The sequence below is a fragment of the Anabrus simplex genome, chromosome 1, assembly GCF_040414725.1.
Source record: "Anabrus simplex isolate iqAnaSimp1 chromosome 1, ASM4041472v1, whole genome shotgun sequence".
In the NCBI taxonomy this organism is placed as follows: domain Eukaryota; kingdom Metazoa; phylum Arthropoda; class Insecta; order Orthoptera; family Tettigoniidae; genus Anabrus; species Anabrus simplex.
Window position 1 is genome coordinate 1713208775 of NC_090265.1, and position 17694 is coordinate 1713226468.

Below are 17694 nucleotides of genomic sequence, written 5' to 3' on the forward strand. Positions count from 1 at the left end.
AAGTAAATACCGGTCAGGCTATTGTAGTATATTGGTGGACCTTCACAAAACACCGTCTGGCGGCATAATGGATACATGAGGTGAAGGTACTTAAAGAGACTGTCATTGAGGTATTTCCAGATACCAATTGCTAGAAAGACACAGCAGAAAATGTGACAACTTAAATCTCAGTTTGTATGTGGTTGTTATTCAGAATTTGCATTCGGCGTCTGTGATCTTCAGTTACAAATATGTCTTATGAACCGTTGCGAGGAAATCTTGGTAAAATTTCCGGACTTAAACTAAACGATTATTGTAAGGTGACAGACAGAAAAGTGGTGTTTTGTAAGAAATGCGGAAAATAGTTCAGTTACGCTGTAAGTAGTTTTAAGTATAATCATAAACATATCCATCCCTTCCAAAAGGTATCTGTAATAATAATAATAATAATAATAATAATAATAATAATAATAATAATAATAATAATAATAATAATAATAATAATGTTATTAGCTTTACGTCCCACTGACTACTTTTACGGTTTTCGGAGACGCAGAGGTACCGGAATTTAGTCCCGCAGGAGTTCTTTTGTGTGCCAGTAAATCTACCGACAGAAGGCTGACGTATTTCAGCACCTTCAAATACCACCGGACAGAGCCAGAATCGAACCAGCCAAGTTGGGGTCAGAAGGCCAGTACCTCAACCGTCGGAGCCACTCAGCCATCTATCAATGTCTCTACTAGTTTATCTTCTCATTCAACGTTAGAGCACCTAATTTTGAAGCCTGTGGCTCTAATACGAACACTGAAATTACGAATATACTAGTGAAGTGGATTGTGCAGGTTAGTAGGCCGCGTTGTTTCTGGTCGTAGTATTGAAGAGGTTTTATCGGAAGCTTTCATTTCCCACTTACCATCTTCCCTCTACAGACACGGTAATAAAAAACACTAAAAAAATGACAAGTTTTATGGCGTAGAAAGGTTAAAATTATTAGGTGAAAAACAAGCAGAATATGGTAATCTCACGGGAGATGTTTGGTCTTCCATATCTAACCGTAGCTACTTAGGGGTTACAGCTCACTGGATTGATTCAAGTGGGGATTATCGTAATTCAACATAACAAGTTGTTAGAGAAAACCACAATGCCGTTAACATCATAAAAGTGTTTGAAGGTGTAGTTCGTGAATGGGGTTTCGAAGACAAAGTTGTCGCTGTTTCCACTGACAATGCAAGGAATGTCGTTCTAGGAGTTGACAGTTTTCGGCGTGCAGCTCACACTCTACAATGATTGAAGGCATTCGGTTAACCGATCAAAATTTTTAATCGATCGACAGCTCTAATAATAATAATAATAATAATAATAATAATAATAATAATAATAATAATAATGTTTGTGCGAAAGAATCCCATCAGTTTTTGGTATGGCATCATTATTGTTCTTCCTCCACTCCTCAGAACCCACGAAGAAATGATTGAACACAGACATCATATAAGCGACGCCTTCAACGAACAACGCATGCACCTCAACTTCATTGAAGATATATTAAACTACACGAGTATTATCGTTCCCAGAAGAACAAACACATTCCAAAATTCACTCAAGCATTTATGAAAGCAAATCTTCCCTTCTTAGTAATTCATCATCTTCACAATGATACCAGACTCCCCAAAAGTACTCAAACCCAGGAATCACCAGTGGCATTCTCAAAATTCACTCAAGCAACAAATGGTCCTTCAAAAACACCTCTCACAAAAGCTCCAACAAGCGCAGAATCCAAACAAACAGAACTAGGAAAAAACCACGAGCAAAGCGCAATCAACCCTCGCAAAGGTCTCCATGACTAACATCTCTACACAAACGGAGCCTGGGATGATAAATTCCTAGGCCTCCCATACAAATTCAAAGAGTACACAAGCAGTAACCCCCACACCCCAAACATGACCAGATTCTACCCTAACCATTCAATGCTTCAACTGTCTAAAGCTGAACCACTCAACTGCTTACTGCAAACCTTCCACCAGATGCAACTGATGTGGTGGTTATCACCGTCACATTGACTGCACACTGCCTCGGGACCTGGCAAAGTCTGCAAATTGTCATGGGAACCATGCTGCCACTTTCGTTGGCTGCCCCTGCATAAAGAAGGCAATAAAAGCTCAGTACAAGCAGCAGTACTCTCTACCAACACACCACTCCCTCCACCAGGCACTTATCATACCACAAACACCATTGAACCCACAACCTTCAACCAATCGCAAACTTATCAAGACCACAACCTCCTACAAGCAATTTTTCTAGCCAAGTTTACTTCCATCACAGACCAAGTCACACACCTGCGCAACGCGATCCCCTCCAACAAACTGTCCTAAACCAACAACAGCCACTCGGGAATTGAGTAGCTGAGTGGCCGGCAGTCAAAAAGAATTCCTTTCCACAAGCCTAGTTCCCCCCACCCTAAATACCGCAAGCCCCACCAGAAGAACATTCCCCTCCTCCCAACACCCAGCACTGCATCTTCCTAACGCAAGGACTCGTCTTCGAATCTCGTCAAGAACGAACTATACCACCCATAAATCAAATCAGTCTCACTCGAAACTAAAACCCACTGAACATTCCTCAACAGTAGGTTATTCCAATAATAATATAATCCTCCCAACTACCAAACAATACCAAAAGTTCAAATGTGAGACCGAATAGGTCGGTAATTTTAAACATCGACCACAGCCGCCGCTCTGACCAGACCAATTATTGCAAAACACGATTCAGGAAAAAGCACCTCAGCACACATCGACCAAGTTTCCTATAAGACTACATTAGAGAGATGGTGGATTCAAACGCAACCGTCGCGTCGGCAACTGCTTTCCCCATTTTCACAAGCAAATGCTGGGGCCGTGCCCTAATTAAAACCGCTGCCATATCGTAGGCCTACCAATTCTATCTGTTAATGTTATTGGCTTTACGTCCCACTAACTACTTTTACGGTTTTCGGAGACGCCGAGGTGCCGGAACTTAGTCCTGCAGGAGTTCTTTACGTGCCAGTCAATCTACTGACACGCTGCTGACGTATTTGAGCACCTTCAAATACCACCGGCCTGAGCCAGGGTCGAACCTGCTAAGTTGAGGTCAGAAGGCCAGCACCTCAACCGTCTGAGTCACTCAGCCCAGCGCAGTTCTATCCCATCAGCCCTGGGGGTAAGGATGGTAGAATACATACACGGTTATCTGGCCCCATGAACTCAGATTGGGAGCGTAGGCGGGCGACCATCGGACCGTAGTTGAATCTGGTATTGCTTCTTCCTATCCGATCTTGTTTGTTCAACTTTTGTTCTCTTACAACCCCGAGTCCTAGGAGTTCGTAGTCCTTCTCTTTCTTTTGATGATATCTTCATTCTTTGAAGAACCGGAACTCCTCAGTTTTCTCTTCTGATCAGAGGTCACGGCATGCTTGCTGAGTTCTTCAGTGCCAATAGCTTACGATACGTCGCAGAACGTTTTTGATACAAACATGAGACGTGGTCTTACAAATCTTATTACATGCGTTCTTCACATTTCATGAGATTCGGCCGCTTAACAATTTCATAAAATTGCCTGTTCTACATTCTTGGGTGCATTACAATCACCCTTTTATATGACCTGGTGGAAGAATTAATAGACTGCACTGATATATAAGTGTAACCCTCAAGTAACAAGGATTGCTTATGAGTTTAATTTCAGACATTTTGTATATATGTAAGATGAACAACTGTTTCTTCTTCAGAAAGTTCTTACGTCAAATATCCTCTTTGTTCCTGCTGTCATAAGTAGCAAATTCACCTACTTGAACAACACATCAAATCTTTTGATACAATTATCTTTCATTGATTCAATTTCCAAATTTGTCTTTGATTTATTTTACCAACTATTCTTCAACACAGCCTTGTTTCTGAATAGCAGATTTTCTTTCACTTCCCATGGATCGTTACTTCTACGATTTTATTTCTGAACACAATTCAGATATCAATCTTGTTTTTGTCCTTTTGTGTATTGTGTCAGGTGATTGTTAGTATCCGAAGGTTCTTCTGTTCATCAATAGGAACACAGTGTAAGTTGTACCAGTGTTGCATAAGAATTTAATAATTGTCTGTGTTCCGTTAGAAGCTTTAAACTCATTTATCTCAGAACTTGTGTATGTTTTTAAAGCTGCGGCATTATTGTAGCCCACGAGCGATATTATTCTTTCTCCGCCCACCTTCATCTCTGAAAAAATGAAATGGCGTATAGCTTTCAGTACCGGGAGTGTCCGAGGACAAGTTCGGCTCGCCAGGTGCAGGTCTTTTGATTTGACTGCCGTAGGCGACGTGCGCGTCGTGATGAGGATAAAATGATGAAGATGACACACAACCAGCCCCCGTGCCAGCGAAATTAACCAATGGTGGTTAAAATTCCTGACCCTGCCGGGAATCAAACCCGGGATCCCTGTAACCAAAGGCCAGCACACTAACAATTTAGCCATGGAGCCGGACACCTTCATCCCTGTGAGATTGTGATTTAAGATCATACAACTGATAGTATCAAGTTAGTTGAGCGCGTTTCCCCTGGCAATCGTAAGAGGCTCTCAAACTTCCGCTTTCAACTTTCCTATCTGACCTTCCTTGGCCAATTCTTGTTCCCTACCTACACAGATGGCCTAGAGCAGGGCCTCTCAAACGCCCAAAATCTCACGCGTGCAGATAGAGGCGCAAGAGCTCCGTGCACTGTGCATCGCTGCCGCTCGGCATGGCTCGGATCAACGCTTCGTCTCTGGGCTACTCGGCTAAGCTCGGCTCAACTCGCCTATGCTCGGCTCAAGTCAGCTTGGATTTGGAGCGCTACGGCGCAAGTGGGGCAGAGGGAGACAGGCGGAGCGAGCGAGACAGGCGTGAGGAAAGAGAGAGTAAGCGCTATTGCTCCAAATCGAGGAGTGGGGGGTCTGCACTCTGGTCAACCAAGCCAAGTCGTCTCTTGCACCGTGACCACGCGCATGCACCCTGAGAGGCCCTGGCCTAGAGAGTATTTAGTCCACAAGCTCTCCGCGGCCCTTTCCTTTCTTTTGCTGATGCCGTCATTCTTCGAGTCATCAGACCTCTTCCTCCCCCGAGCAAAGTTAATATACAGTAGGGGTAGAATAGCCGTGCTGCTCCACAGCATTTGCTATCATTAAATCAAATAACGTGTCTTAATATCAAATTACTCCATGCACTGCCCGGGTACTTGTTTCGAACGTTTACTTTTAGAATTAGTAATTTTCATTCCTAACTCGGGAGAAACTGGAAACAAGCTGTGTATTTTCATTTTCATTGCCTGTTAATTAAGTGTGAAGTGAACTTTTTTTAGATTTCTTTATTGTGATGTTGATTGATATTTTAAGAACTTTTAAAAATTTTGTTTTACGTCGCACCGACACAGATAGGTCTTTCGGCGACGATGGGAAAGGAAAGAGTTAGGAGTGTAAAGAAAGCGGTCGTGGCCTTAATTAAGGTACAGCTTCAGCATTTGGCTGGTGTAAAAGATATAGGTACTGAGTTTCTCATTCTTGTTTATTTATAGTTGTATAGTTTCAGCTATAAAACAATAATATATTAATTCATTGACATTCTTCTTTTTCCTTCGTTTTGCATTTTTTTGTTTTGCAAGTTGCTTTACGTCGCACCGACACAGATAAGTCTTACGGCGGCGATGGACCGGAAAGGGCTAGGAGTTGGAAGGAAGCGTCAGTGGCCTTTATTAAGGTACAGCCCCAGCATTTGCCTGGTGTGAAAATGGGAAACCACGGAAAACCATCTTCAGGGCTGCCGACAGTGGGGTTCGAACCCACTATCTCCCGAATACTGGATACTGGCCGCACTTAAGCGACTGCAGCTATCGAGCTCGGTCCTTCGTTTTGGCCGACTATGGACGACGTTAATTCGGATTCAGCGTCATCTGTTTCTGTGCTTTTATCCTCGTACAGTAATCCTTCATCCTTTCACTCTGCAATCTCCTATTTCTTCTGACCATGGGGCTTGGGAAAGGGATGTAGCTTTTTCTTGACACCTCTTCGTGGCCTTGATCCTCGACTTGTAAGCATCTCTGTTGCTGATTTCCGTTCCTTGTATTCCCATTTCTTCCAGGTCTTTCTTCATCTCCTGGTACCAGCGCATTGTAGTTTTCTGGTCTCAAAATATCTTATCCGATTGGTCAGTCTTCCCGAGTTCATTCTGGTGATATATCCGAAAAACATGGCTCCTCTTCCGGATGCTATCCGAGATCTTTTCCACCTTTAGATATAATTCTTGGTTTCCTTTCTTTGTGTATGATCCATCCTCTGTTCTCTGGGGTCCCAGTATCTTCCTCTGAATCTTTCTCTCCACTAGTTCTAACTTCTTGACCAATCCTGTTTTTGTCAGGTTCAACTTTCAGCTGCATATAAAGCCTCCGGGTAGATCACTGTCAGGTAGTGTCTGAGTTTTACATTGATCGAGATATTCTTGTTGTAAGTCTTCATAGCTTTTATACCAAGTTCATCTTGCTGATCCTCGATAACAGTGCCTCTCTTTCTGACAGGTTATTGTCCATCCACTCCCCCAGATATTTGAATTTCTCCATTTTCTGAATCCTTTCTCTCTTAACTGTCATCCATCTGGGTGCTGTTTCGATGTTGGTCATGTACTGTGTCTTCTCGAAGGAGATCCATAAGCCTGTCTTACTTGCTTCTTCCTGGAGTTGGGCAATTTGGTTCTGTGCCTCCTCTATTGACTCTGACAGAACCACAATGTCATCCGCAAAGGCTACATAATAGACCCGACTATCAGGCTTGAGAATCATAGAGGCCAACTAGAAGAAGTAGACGCTGAGAAAAGGAAAATTTACATTCCGGAAGCCCTCTTCTGCAAAATTAAATACCATCTCCAAGAGATTGAAGTGATTGGGCTGATGCTTGGAGCACGCAGTATGGTACCAGCATTCTTCATGCAGTTCTGGAAGACGTTGTGCTTAATTAGTTCATTGGGGATCGTAAAATCTCATCTCTACAGATAGAAATACCCAGCGCTACACAATGTAGTTACTTTCTATATTTTTTTTCTTTCTTAATCCGTTTGCTCTCCAGGGTTGGTTTCCCTCTCCGACTCAGCGAGGGATCCCACCTCTACCGCCTCAAGGGCAGTGTCCTGGAGCGCGAGACTTTGAGTTGGGGGAAACAAATGGAGAGGAGGACCAATACCTCGCCCAGGTGGTGTCGCCTGCTGTGCTGAACAGGGACCTTGGGAGGAGCGGGGGGGGGGGGGGTGTTGATTGGAAGAGATAGACAAGGAAGAGGGAAAGGAAGCGGCTGTGGCCTTAAGTTAGGTACCATCCCGGCATTTGCCTGAAGTCTCCTCCCTTTACATTCCGAAAGTCCCCTTCTGCAAAAATAAATACCATCTACAAAAGACGGAAGTGACTGGGCTGATGCTTGGATCACGCAGTACGGTACCAGCATTCTTCATGAAGTTGTGGAGTAAGTCGTACTTAATTAGTTCATTGGGGATCGTAAAATCTCACCTCTACAGATAGAAATACCCAGCACTACACAATGTAGTGGGAAACCACGGAAAACGACTCTGAATATGGCTGAGGTGGGATTCGAACCCACCTCTACTCAGTTGATTTCCCGAGGGTGAGTGGACCCCGTTCCAGCCCTCGTACCACTTTTCAAATTTTGTGGCAGAACCGGGAATTGAACTCGGGCCTCAGGGGGTGGCAGCTAATCATAATTACCACGGAGGCGGTCAATGTAGTTACACAGACTATAACATTTACGGCAATATTAGTTCACTTTATCCACAGCGACAACCTTTAAATTCAGAAAGTTGGTGGTTCCACAATAAATCATATTTCTTTCAACAAGGTGATTTGGGTTTTCTCCGGGGAGTATTTCAAACATTCCGGGGAGGGGTTAATACCCCCACCCCCACCCAGTTAACCTCTGAAAGAAACACTCTCACATACAGAGAAGCCGCGGATATACCTCGACCCTAGAGAACAAAGTTAAGGAGACGAACCCAAACAGCACAGACTGTAAGGAAAAAATGCTAATGGTTGGAATTTTAGGAGTCGCGCATTGGGGGTTTCTTTTTTTTTCTGTTTGGTTTCCGAAGCAACCCCATATATCTCGTAAAACTCAATCATGTATGCCCGAAGTTACCTGAAATGCGAGGTTACTTCGAACACTAAATTAAAAACTTACTTTTTAGCGTATTGTTTGAAATTACGAGTTAATCCGACAGGACGCGCGCTCTCTGTCGAGACGCAAAGACGCGGGATGGGTGAAAATTACCCAAAAGCAAAAATCTCCCTTAATTCTAAATTGTAATATACCGAGCTCGATAGCTGCAGTCGCTTAAGTGCGGCCAGTATCCAGTAATCGGGAGATAGTGGGTTCGAGCCCCACTGTCGGCAGCCCTGAAGATGGTTTTCCGTGGTTTCCCATTTTCACACCAGGCAAATGCCGAGGCTGTACCTCAATTAAGGCCACGGCCGCTTCCTTCCAATTCCTAGGCCTTTCCTATCTCATCGTCGCCATACGACCTATATGTGTCGGTGCGACGTAAAGCAAATAGCAAAAAATAGCAAAAATTGTAATATTTAAATGATGCTACATTTATGCAGTAAATTGTAATAGTTTCGGAGTAATTTCGTGTGGCTATTTCTAGCCGAGTGCAGCCCTTGTAAGGCAGACCCTCCGATGAGGGTGGGCGGCATCTGCCATGTGTAGGTAACTGCGTATAATTGTGGTGGAGGATAGCGTTATGGGTGTGTGACTTGCAGGGATGTTGGGCACAGCACAAACACCCAGCCCCCGGGTCATTGGAATTAACCAATGAAGGTTAAAATCCCCGACCCGGCCGGGAATTGAACCCGGGACCCTCTGAACCGAAGGCCAGTACGCTGACCGTTCAGCCAACGAGTCGGACACAACTTGTGATGATAAGCATGGATATTGAAATATCCATGTTCTCGTAACGCTTACACATATACTGGCATCACTCAGTAATTGAAATTAGACGCGCATTTTTTGTATCAAAAGAGTCACGTACGGTATGATAAACACTCGCTGGGTATACAGGGAAGAGCAAAGGGTAAAAACTGTTGAGAATACTCAAAGATCAGATTTGACTATACTTCACTCCTGGTCCATTACTTCCTGTTGCTCACTCACTTATTCCACATATTCTCCACGCAGTGGCTTTTTATATTCCCGGAAAAATAGTTTTTCGCACTTTACACAATACGTTGTGGGTTTTCTGTTCTCTTTACTTCCACGGTCATAGCATCTTTCTGCTTGACGCTTTCTGAGGACTGGAATTTTTCCCTTCCTCAGATTTTATAAAAATCCACTGAGCACGCTTCAGAGATTTGTTGGTGGAGTCAGTGTTTTATTTTTCGATGCCAAATATTCCTTTTGTAGATCCAAGAAATTTCGACGGAATGTAGGTTCGGAGTTGAGTTGAGATTGTTTACTTTATAGATGACTTGAGCATTTGAAATAGGATATAACTGTCAATTACTAATTCCTATAGAGGAAATTAACATATTAAAAACGTGCCTGATCACTTTCTTCAACATAGTCACTTTCTTAGTCATCACTAGCCGCGATCTCGCTGTCTTCCTTGGGAGCAACAGGTGTATAATTTCGTTCTACGTTATAGAAAGATGTCCGCCGCTGTGGTGTAGTGGTTAGCGTGATTAGCTGCCACCCCCGGAGGTCCGGGTTCGATTCCCGGCTCTGCCACGAAATTTGAAAAGTGGTACGAGGGCTGGAACGGGGTCCACTCAGCCTCGGGAGGTCAACTGAGTAGAGGTGGGTTCGATTCCTACCTCAGCCATCCTCGAAGTGGTTTTCCGTGGTTTCCCACTTCACCTCCAGGCGAATGCCGGGATGGTACCTAACTTAAGGCCACGGCCGCTTCCTTCCCTCTTCCTTGTCTATCCCTTCCAATCTTCCCATCCCCCTACAATGCCCCTGTTCACCATAGCAGGTGAGGCCGCCTGGGCGAGGTACTGGTCATACTCCCCAGTTGTATCCTCCGACCAAGAGTCTGAAGCTCCAGGACACTGCCCTTGAGGCGGTAGAGGTGGGTGTAAAATGGAGTTATTTCGGATTTTTTAATAGGCTTTCTTTCACCACGAAGAAACAGCTGCTTGAATTGCTCTTATTCCAAACCTTATTGTTGCGTATATCTATACGGAACGCCTTATGCGCGTATGCCAGGCGAAATTGAAATGTATATTTCAGTTATTTCTAATGTGCTCTTTAGGTCTCTTCTCTTAGTACTTTTCAAGTGAACCCTTCTAAATGTTATGACCTTGAACCAGCAGCGCGGCTTTGATAGTTCCGCTCATAGTGTGAGAGGAACATCGACTGGGTAAATTTTCACCCGTTTCAGAACTCTATTCTTGCTTATTGTTAACTACGTTGTTTTTGCGGACGAACAGTGCAGTAATTATTATTATTCAAGTGTACTTTATCGTATGTGTGTAGTTTCTCGGCAAGTTTTAGTGAAATTCATCATCTGTTTACCCTCCAGGTTCGGTTTTTCCCTCGGACTCAGCGAGGGATTCCACCTCCACCGCCTCAAGGCCAGTGTCCTGGAGCTTCAGACTCTGGGTCGGGGGATACAACTGGGGAGGATGACCAGTACCTCGCCCAGGCGGCCTCACCTGCTATGCTGAACAGGGGCCTTGCGGGGTGAAGGGAAGATTGGAAGGGATAGACAAGGAAGAGGGAAGGAAGCGGAACCATCCCGCATTTGCCTGGAGGAGAAGTGGAAAACCACGGAAAACCACTTCCAGGATGACTGAGTTGAAAATCGAATCCACCTCTACTCAGTTTACCTCCCGAGGCTGAGTGGACCCCGTTCCAGCCTTCGTACCACTTTTCAAATTTCGTGGCAGAGCCGGGAATCGAACCCGAGCCTCCGGGGATGGCAGCTAATCACACTAACCACTACACCACAGAGGCGGACATGTTATTAATTTACAAACTGATAATTATGACTCATCTCTGTGCCTAAAGTCATAGCAGAAATAAGAATTTTTGTGTGTGATTTGCTGCTATTTGCATGCCTATTGACGAACTAAGGGAAGGAAGCACGTGAACAAATAGTTTCTTAGATATGGACCTTAAAGCATACAGGTGCTCTTAACGCGCCGGAAGATAACGACACGGAATAATAGACTAGCATTTGAATTTGCCCCCTAATCGAACTCGGTATCTTGGAACCAGATACGTATTAAAATCGCTAACTACTAATGATAATGTTATTTGCTTTACGTCCCACTAACTACTCTTACGGTTTTCGAAGACGCCGAGGTGCCGGAATTTAGTCCCGCAGGAGTTATTGTACATGCCAGTAAATCTACCTACACGAGGCTAATGTATTTGAGCACCTTCAAATACCTCCGGACTGAACCAGGATCGAACCCGCCAAGTTGGGGTCAGAAGGCCAGCGCCTCAACCGTCTGAGCCACCGCTAACTATTGACGGATCCACTATTTTTATAGTTATTTTTATGACCAGGACTGCTTCAGGAATCTCATTTGAATGATTGAATTGCTCTGAATGACTGTATGAACCGGATTATTTGACGCTTAGAGTCTTGAATTTTTGAGATAAATTGCCTATAATGGTCCCTAGCTCCAGTTAAGTGATTGACACAAATAGCTCTACTTCGCTAGCCCGCTTGGTGGCAATGATCGGTAAGGCGTTGAAGTCTAAATGGTCTGACAGCGTGATTAGTCGGTTCGAGCCCGTTGGTCGAACAAAATTTTTACCATCAGAATGTTGACCGGCAGGGTAGGGGAGGTGGTGGTATACAATGTGTGATCACTAGATTGCGTGCCAAGAGCCTGGATTAAATTCCAAACCTCTCCGCACTGCTCATACGGAGTGAGGGCATATGACGCTGTTGATGGTATTTCGTCCGTCGGATGGAATCGTTAAGACTTGAGCAGACCCCTTAGAGCTATTCGACAGGAGTAGGCTATGTGCCGGTACCGGGTTTCACCCTCTCCCTTCCTACTATCATATATCACGTCAAGCATTTCATCTCAGCAACTCCTCTGATGAGGGTGAAGTCAGAAAGGGCACAACGAGAGATTCATCTCACCCATACCCGACCCCGTAGAGATACGGGACAAGGGTTGAACAAACAAAATAGTTCCACTTCGTCAACATGAAGGGTACAAAACTAGTACAGTATTTTTTATTTATTTACAAGTTGCACTCGCTTTATGATTGCTTCGTTTACAGTAGTGTCACGTTCACCGATCTTCATATTTGATATGCAGGAGAAGGATAGAGCAACCAGTTTGAGGAAGTAGCAGGCAAGTCAGAGAGAACGCTGAATGGCCGCGGTTGTCTGTGAACTTCAAGAGAAACGTCGCGCCAGCTCTTTGTGGCTGATGAAACGGAACGTAACCCTTCTCACCTACAGCTGCAGTCCACGCGCAGACGGGCAAGTCCGCACGTCGCACCAGAGACTGGGCGGTTATAAAAAGAGCAACAGCCTTGGAAGTGGGGTTACTCGCGTAGTACTTCTTTACCAGCGTGTGTGTGCGAGTGAGCGTGTTTGTGTGTTACAATGACTGACACTCACGTGCCGTTAGTGCCTCTTGCAGGGAAAAAGTATGTATTCGTCCCTCCAACCCCTCGTGAAAACCAGGAGAACAAGCGGCATATTCCGATTGAAGGTAAGTTTAGTCGAAAAGAACAGTAATTCATTTATTTCATTAAAATTATTTTCATCGAGCATAGGAAGGACCAGCAAGGCAAGGCAAGTTTTTAATTGATCTACTTCTGAAATAGCAAGACGATTAGAAAAGAAAGAGAAGTGAGAGTTATCCGTTATTTTTCTCTGGTTGTGCTGTTTTTAAACAATGGTTGTTAAGGATGATAGCATCGAGTGGGTGGCCGCGTGGTTTGGGTCACGTAGCTGTCAGCTTGCATTCGGGAGATAGTGGGTTCAAACCTCACTGTCGACAGCCTGAAGATGGTTTATCCGTGGTTTCCTATTTTCGCACCAGGCAATGTCCGGCTCTATGACTAAATGGTTAGCGCTCGGGCTATTGGCTAAGAGGGTCTCAAGTTCGATTCCCGGCCGGGTCGGGGGTTTTAACCTTAATTCTTTAATTCATCTGGCTTGGAGTCATGTGATGTCTTCAACATTAAAAATCATCTTGGGTAGGGCCCCATCCTCAAAGACACACAGGTCGCCTATAGGCCGTCTACTAGAAAAAAGCCTGCACCAAGCTTCTCCGGAGACCATGCACCATTATTATTACACCAGGCAAATGCTGAAGCTGCACCTTAATATGCCACGGTCGCTTCCTTGCCGCGCCTAGCCACTTCCTATCCCGTCAGACATATCTGTGTCTGAGCGACTTAAAGCAAATTGAATTGATAGGACACCTTAATTATCAGCTCCGTGTTCTTAGAGTGTATAAAATTTTGGCTAATAACCCATGTTGATGTTGGTCTTTACTTGCAACTGACTGGTATTACAAATAGATAGCACGAAGGATTGACAAGAAGGGTAAACCGCCATAAAACTGGCCTAAATCCACAGGACGTGGTGACTCCAAGAAATTGGGAAAAGGGCCTGGAAAAAGAAGGTGAGGATTAGTCGGGAAATCACGGTATTAGATTCAATCACAGCATTCGCCTAGCGTTTAAATGGGGAGTAAGATGGAGGTAACAGAAAAAAAACCACTTTCGTGCTCAACTTAACCGAGGCCAAGAGTATCCCATTCCAACCCTTCGAACCAGTTCTGGAATTCGGGGTAGAATCAGGGATCGAACCCAGGTAAGCTGGACAGAAAGTTACAAAACTGCCATTGTTATTTCAGTCCTTGCATTTACCATTTTAAAACATTGTGCCTGAAGTAAGAGATTTGAGACATTGTGTTCTACATTCAAGTGCAAGGCCGAATCATACATCAACTTAGGTCCCATGACACATTCTTGATGTTCAATAATAATAATAATAATAATAATAATAATAATAATAATAATAATAATAATAATAATAATAATAATAATAATGTAATTCCATTGACAAATGTGAACAAAACAAAAACAACAATAATTCACTCCTTCCATATATCAAACTCAGCATTGTAAAGTAGCTTTCCTACATTTTGATAGAGGGTCATATTGTCACCCACAGGCCGCAAGAGAAGACTCACTACATCGAGTGTGACACTACACCTATGAAAGTTTTTCGAAATGTTTAGTACAATATTGTATAATGCTCGATATACAGTCGAAATATACTTGTACATTTTCCAAGTTTGATATGCGTTGGGGGGGGCGATGACCTGATGTTAGGCTCCTTTAAACAACAAGCATCATCATCATCATCATCATCATCATCATATGCGTTGGCTCACAGAAGTTTGTACAGTGCATTGGCGAGAAAGTCGTAACTGACGACGTAGGCACCAACGTACGTTAACGTTAAGACCATAAGAGTGAGTAACTCATTGTTAAATAAGCTTTTCAAAGTTTTTCCTAAGTTATCTCCTCAAAATACTTTCACACAATACATTGCATCAAGTTGTAGTAATGAAAGCGGTTCAAAGTGAACACTGAGGATATGTTTGCTTTCTGTCTAAAGAAAAACGAGAAGTGGACGAGAGGCAGGTTCGTCGTTACTTCAGAACAGCCTTGCATGGGGTTAGCTGATAACCTGTGTGGATGGAGTATATTTACTAGTGTATTGATAACTAAGTGGGTTTAGAATTGAGAAGGAACCGACCACAGCCTGAATAATAGTCATCATCCCGAGGTTTACCTGGAGAGGAAATAGAAAACTACGCAGAATCATTTAATGATGACCGAGCTCGATAGCTGCAGTCGCTTAAATGCGGCCAGTATCCAGTATTCGGAAGATAGTGGGTTCGAACCCCACTGTCGGCAGGCCTGAAGATGGTTTTCCGTGGTTTCCCCTTCTTACACCAGGCAAATGCTGAGCCTGTACTTTAATAAAGGCCACAGCCGCTTCCTTCCCAGTCCTAGCCCTTTCCTGTTCCATCGTCGCCATAAGACCTATCTGTGTCGGTGCGACGTAAAGCCAATAGCAAAAAAAAAAAAAAAAAAAAAAGAAGCATCTAATGATGACCAAGAGTAGCCCCTTTTCAATTGAGTCAACGTAGTTTTTTTTTCCTCACTTCACAGCATTCACATCAACTCAGAGGTGTAACGAAGATAATACGGACCCGCATGTAGAGAACAAAACTGGGCCCCCTGACCAATCAATAACACAACAGCAGATCTACGTCCTTTTAATATATACAAAGTACTTACTATACGAGTAAAGAATTAATTAATATAATAATAGGCCGGACTGAGAAGGTTAAGGCGGTGGCTTTCTGAGCCCAAGTTTTTTTTAAAATTTGCTTTATGTCTCACCGACACTGATAGGTCTTATGGAGACGATGGGATAGGAAAGGGCTAGGAATGGGAAGGAAACAACTGTGGTCTTAAGCAAGGTACATCCCCAGCATTTCCCTGGTGTGAGAATGGGAAACCACGGAAAACCATCTTCAGGGCTGCCGACAGTGAGGTTCGAACCCACTATCTCCCGAATACTGGATACTGGCCGCACTTAAGCGACTGCAGCTATCGAGCTCGGTGAGCCCAAATTGGCAGGTTCGATCCTGGCACAGTCCGGTGGTATTTGAAGGTGCTCAAATACGTCGGCCCCGTGTCAGTAGATTTAGCGGCACTTAAAAGAACTCCTGCGGGACAAAATTCCGCTACCTTGGTGTCTCCGAAAACCGTAAATGTAGGTAGTAAGGACGTAAAACCAGTACCATTATTAGTTTATTAACAGATTTTATTTTGAAGGTTAAATTACTTGGAGGGGATTGAAACACAACGTAAATAAATATATGTTTACTCTTCAAATGTTTAAAACTTCACTGCACTCATTTGATTCTGAAGACATTCGACCATAAAGCGATCTTTCTAGGATGCAGAGGCATTCACGATTTCAATGAAATGAAATTAAATGTCGTATGGCTTTTAGTGCCGGGATATTCCAGAACGCGTTCGGCTCGCCAGGTGCAGGTCTTTCTATTTGACTCCCTTAGGCGACCTGCGCGTCGTGATGAGGATGATATGATGATGACAACACATACACCCAGCCCCCGTGCCATTGGAATTAATCAATTAAGGTTAAAATCCCCGACCCGGCCGGGAATCGAACCCGGGACCCTCTGAACCGAAGGCCAGTACGCTGACCGTTCAGCCAACGAGTCGGACCACGATTTCAATGATATACGTGGATGACACATTCGATGCTGACGAGGTTGAGTTCACGGAGTCTATCTTGGGTCATAACATTTCGTAGTTGCATAAGTTTCAGTTTAAAAAATGATAGTTTTGCGAATGAAACAGCACTATAAATACGAGGGCTCATCAACAAAGACTGAGACTGATTTTTTTTCACAGATATTTATTAGGCCTACTCTATTTCAATGTTTACATGATCTATTTCAAAGTAGTTCTCTCCTACTTCAATGCACTTTTTATAGCGTCTCTGCCAATCCTTGAACACATGCTGCAAACCATTCTTTGTCAGGTCCTTGAGAATCGCTTCACATTTCTTGAGCACTGCTTCAGAGTTCTCAAATCGAATGCCCCAAGCTTTGCAAGGTGCAGGGTGCAAGATCAGGGATATAAGGTGGATGCGGTACACAGGTTTATGAATCGAACCAGAAATTACATGACTTGATTTGCGACGTGAGGCCGTGCATTGTCATGATGAAGTCGCCACCCAGTCCGAGAAAGCTCTGGTCGTTTCTTTGCAATATGCTTCCTCAGTATAGCCAGTACTGACCTGTAGTAACAGTAGTGTGAGAGGGGAACGGCATGCTGGTAAATCATTCCATTAAAGTCAGAAAATGTGATCACCATTACTTTCCCTACAGATGGAACAACTTTTGCCTTCTTTTCGCGATTTCCACACTGTGCTGGCTTGTTTTCCTTCAGGATCATAATGATGCTTCAGCTTTTCGTAAATTTCAGTGGCTGTATGGTTTAAGCGAAAACAGAATTTGATTGTGCTGTGCTGCTCCTCTCGCGTCACCTCCATTGTCTGGTATGCGAAATGCACGTAGCATCTACAAAATAGTGCATTACTGCCAACCTAGCCTCCGTGGCTCAGGCGGCAGCGCGTCGGCCCTCACCGCTGGGTTCCGTGGTTCAGATCCCGGTCACTCCATGTGAGATTTGTGCTGGACAAAGTGGAGGCGGGATAGGATTTTCTCCGGGTACTCCGTTTTCCCTGTCACCTTTTATTTTAGCAGCACTCTCCAATATCATTTCATTTCATCTGCCAGTCATTAATCATTGTCCCAGAGGAGTGCGGCAGGCCTTGGCAGCCGGCACAATTCCTATCCTCACTGCAAGATGGGGGCTTCATTCATTCCATCCCTGACCCTGTCACTGACTGGACAGGTTGTAGGTTTTTCAACTACCAACCTACCGGTACGAGAGTGCTGCCACCTACGGACATTATACATTAAAAAAATGCTCTTTTCAAATATTTATGTTACAGATAGGAAACTATCTCGGAAGCTACAGGAAAAAATCAGCCTGTCTTTGTAATTGTCAAAAATGTTATATTTTGGAACCAATTTGCACTGTTTCTTTAATAATAACTCGGCGCAGAT

General features: G+C 44.0%; 1 protein-coding gene across 2 annotated transcripts in view; it reads left to right on the top strand.

Annotated features, from left to right (window-relative positions):
- MFS3 (major facilitator superfamily transporter 3) overlaps positions 1-17694 on the top strand; it is a 353439-nt gene that overhangs the window by 165325 nt on the left and 170420 nt on the right. The window contains exon 1 of one of the 2 annotated variants that reach the window (XM_067138451.2): positions 12430-12708. The exons of the other annotated variant lie outside the window; for it this stretch is intronic. Within the exon in view, the coding sequence (XP_066994552.2) occupies positions 12600-12708 (109 nt within the window). The 5' untranslated portion in view covers positions 12430-12599. Of the gene's footprint in view, positions 1-12429; positions 12709-17694 lie in introns of those variants that run through there. 2 annotated transcript variants of the gene reach the window in all.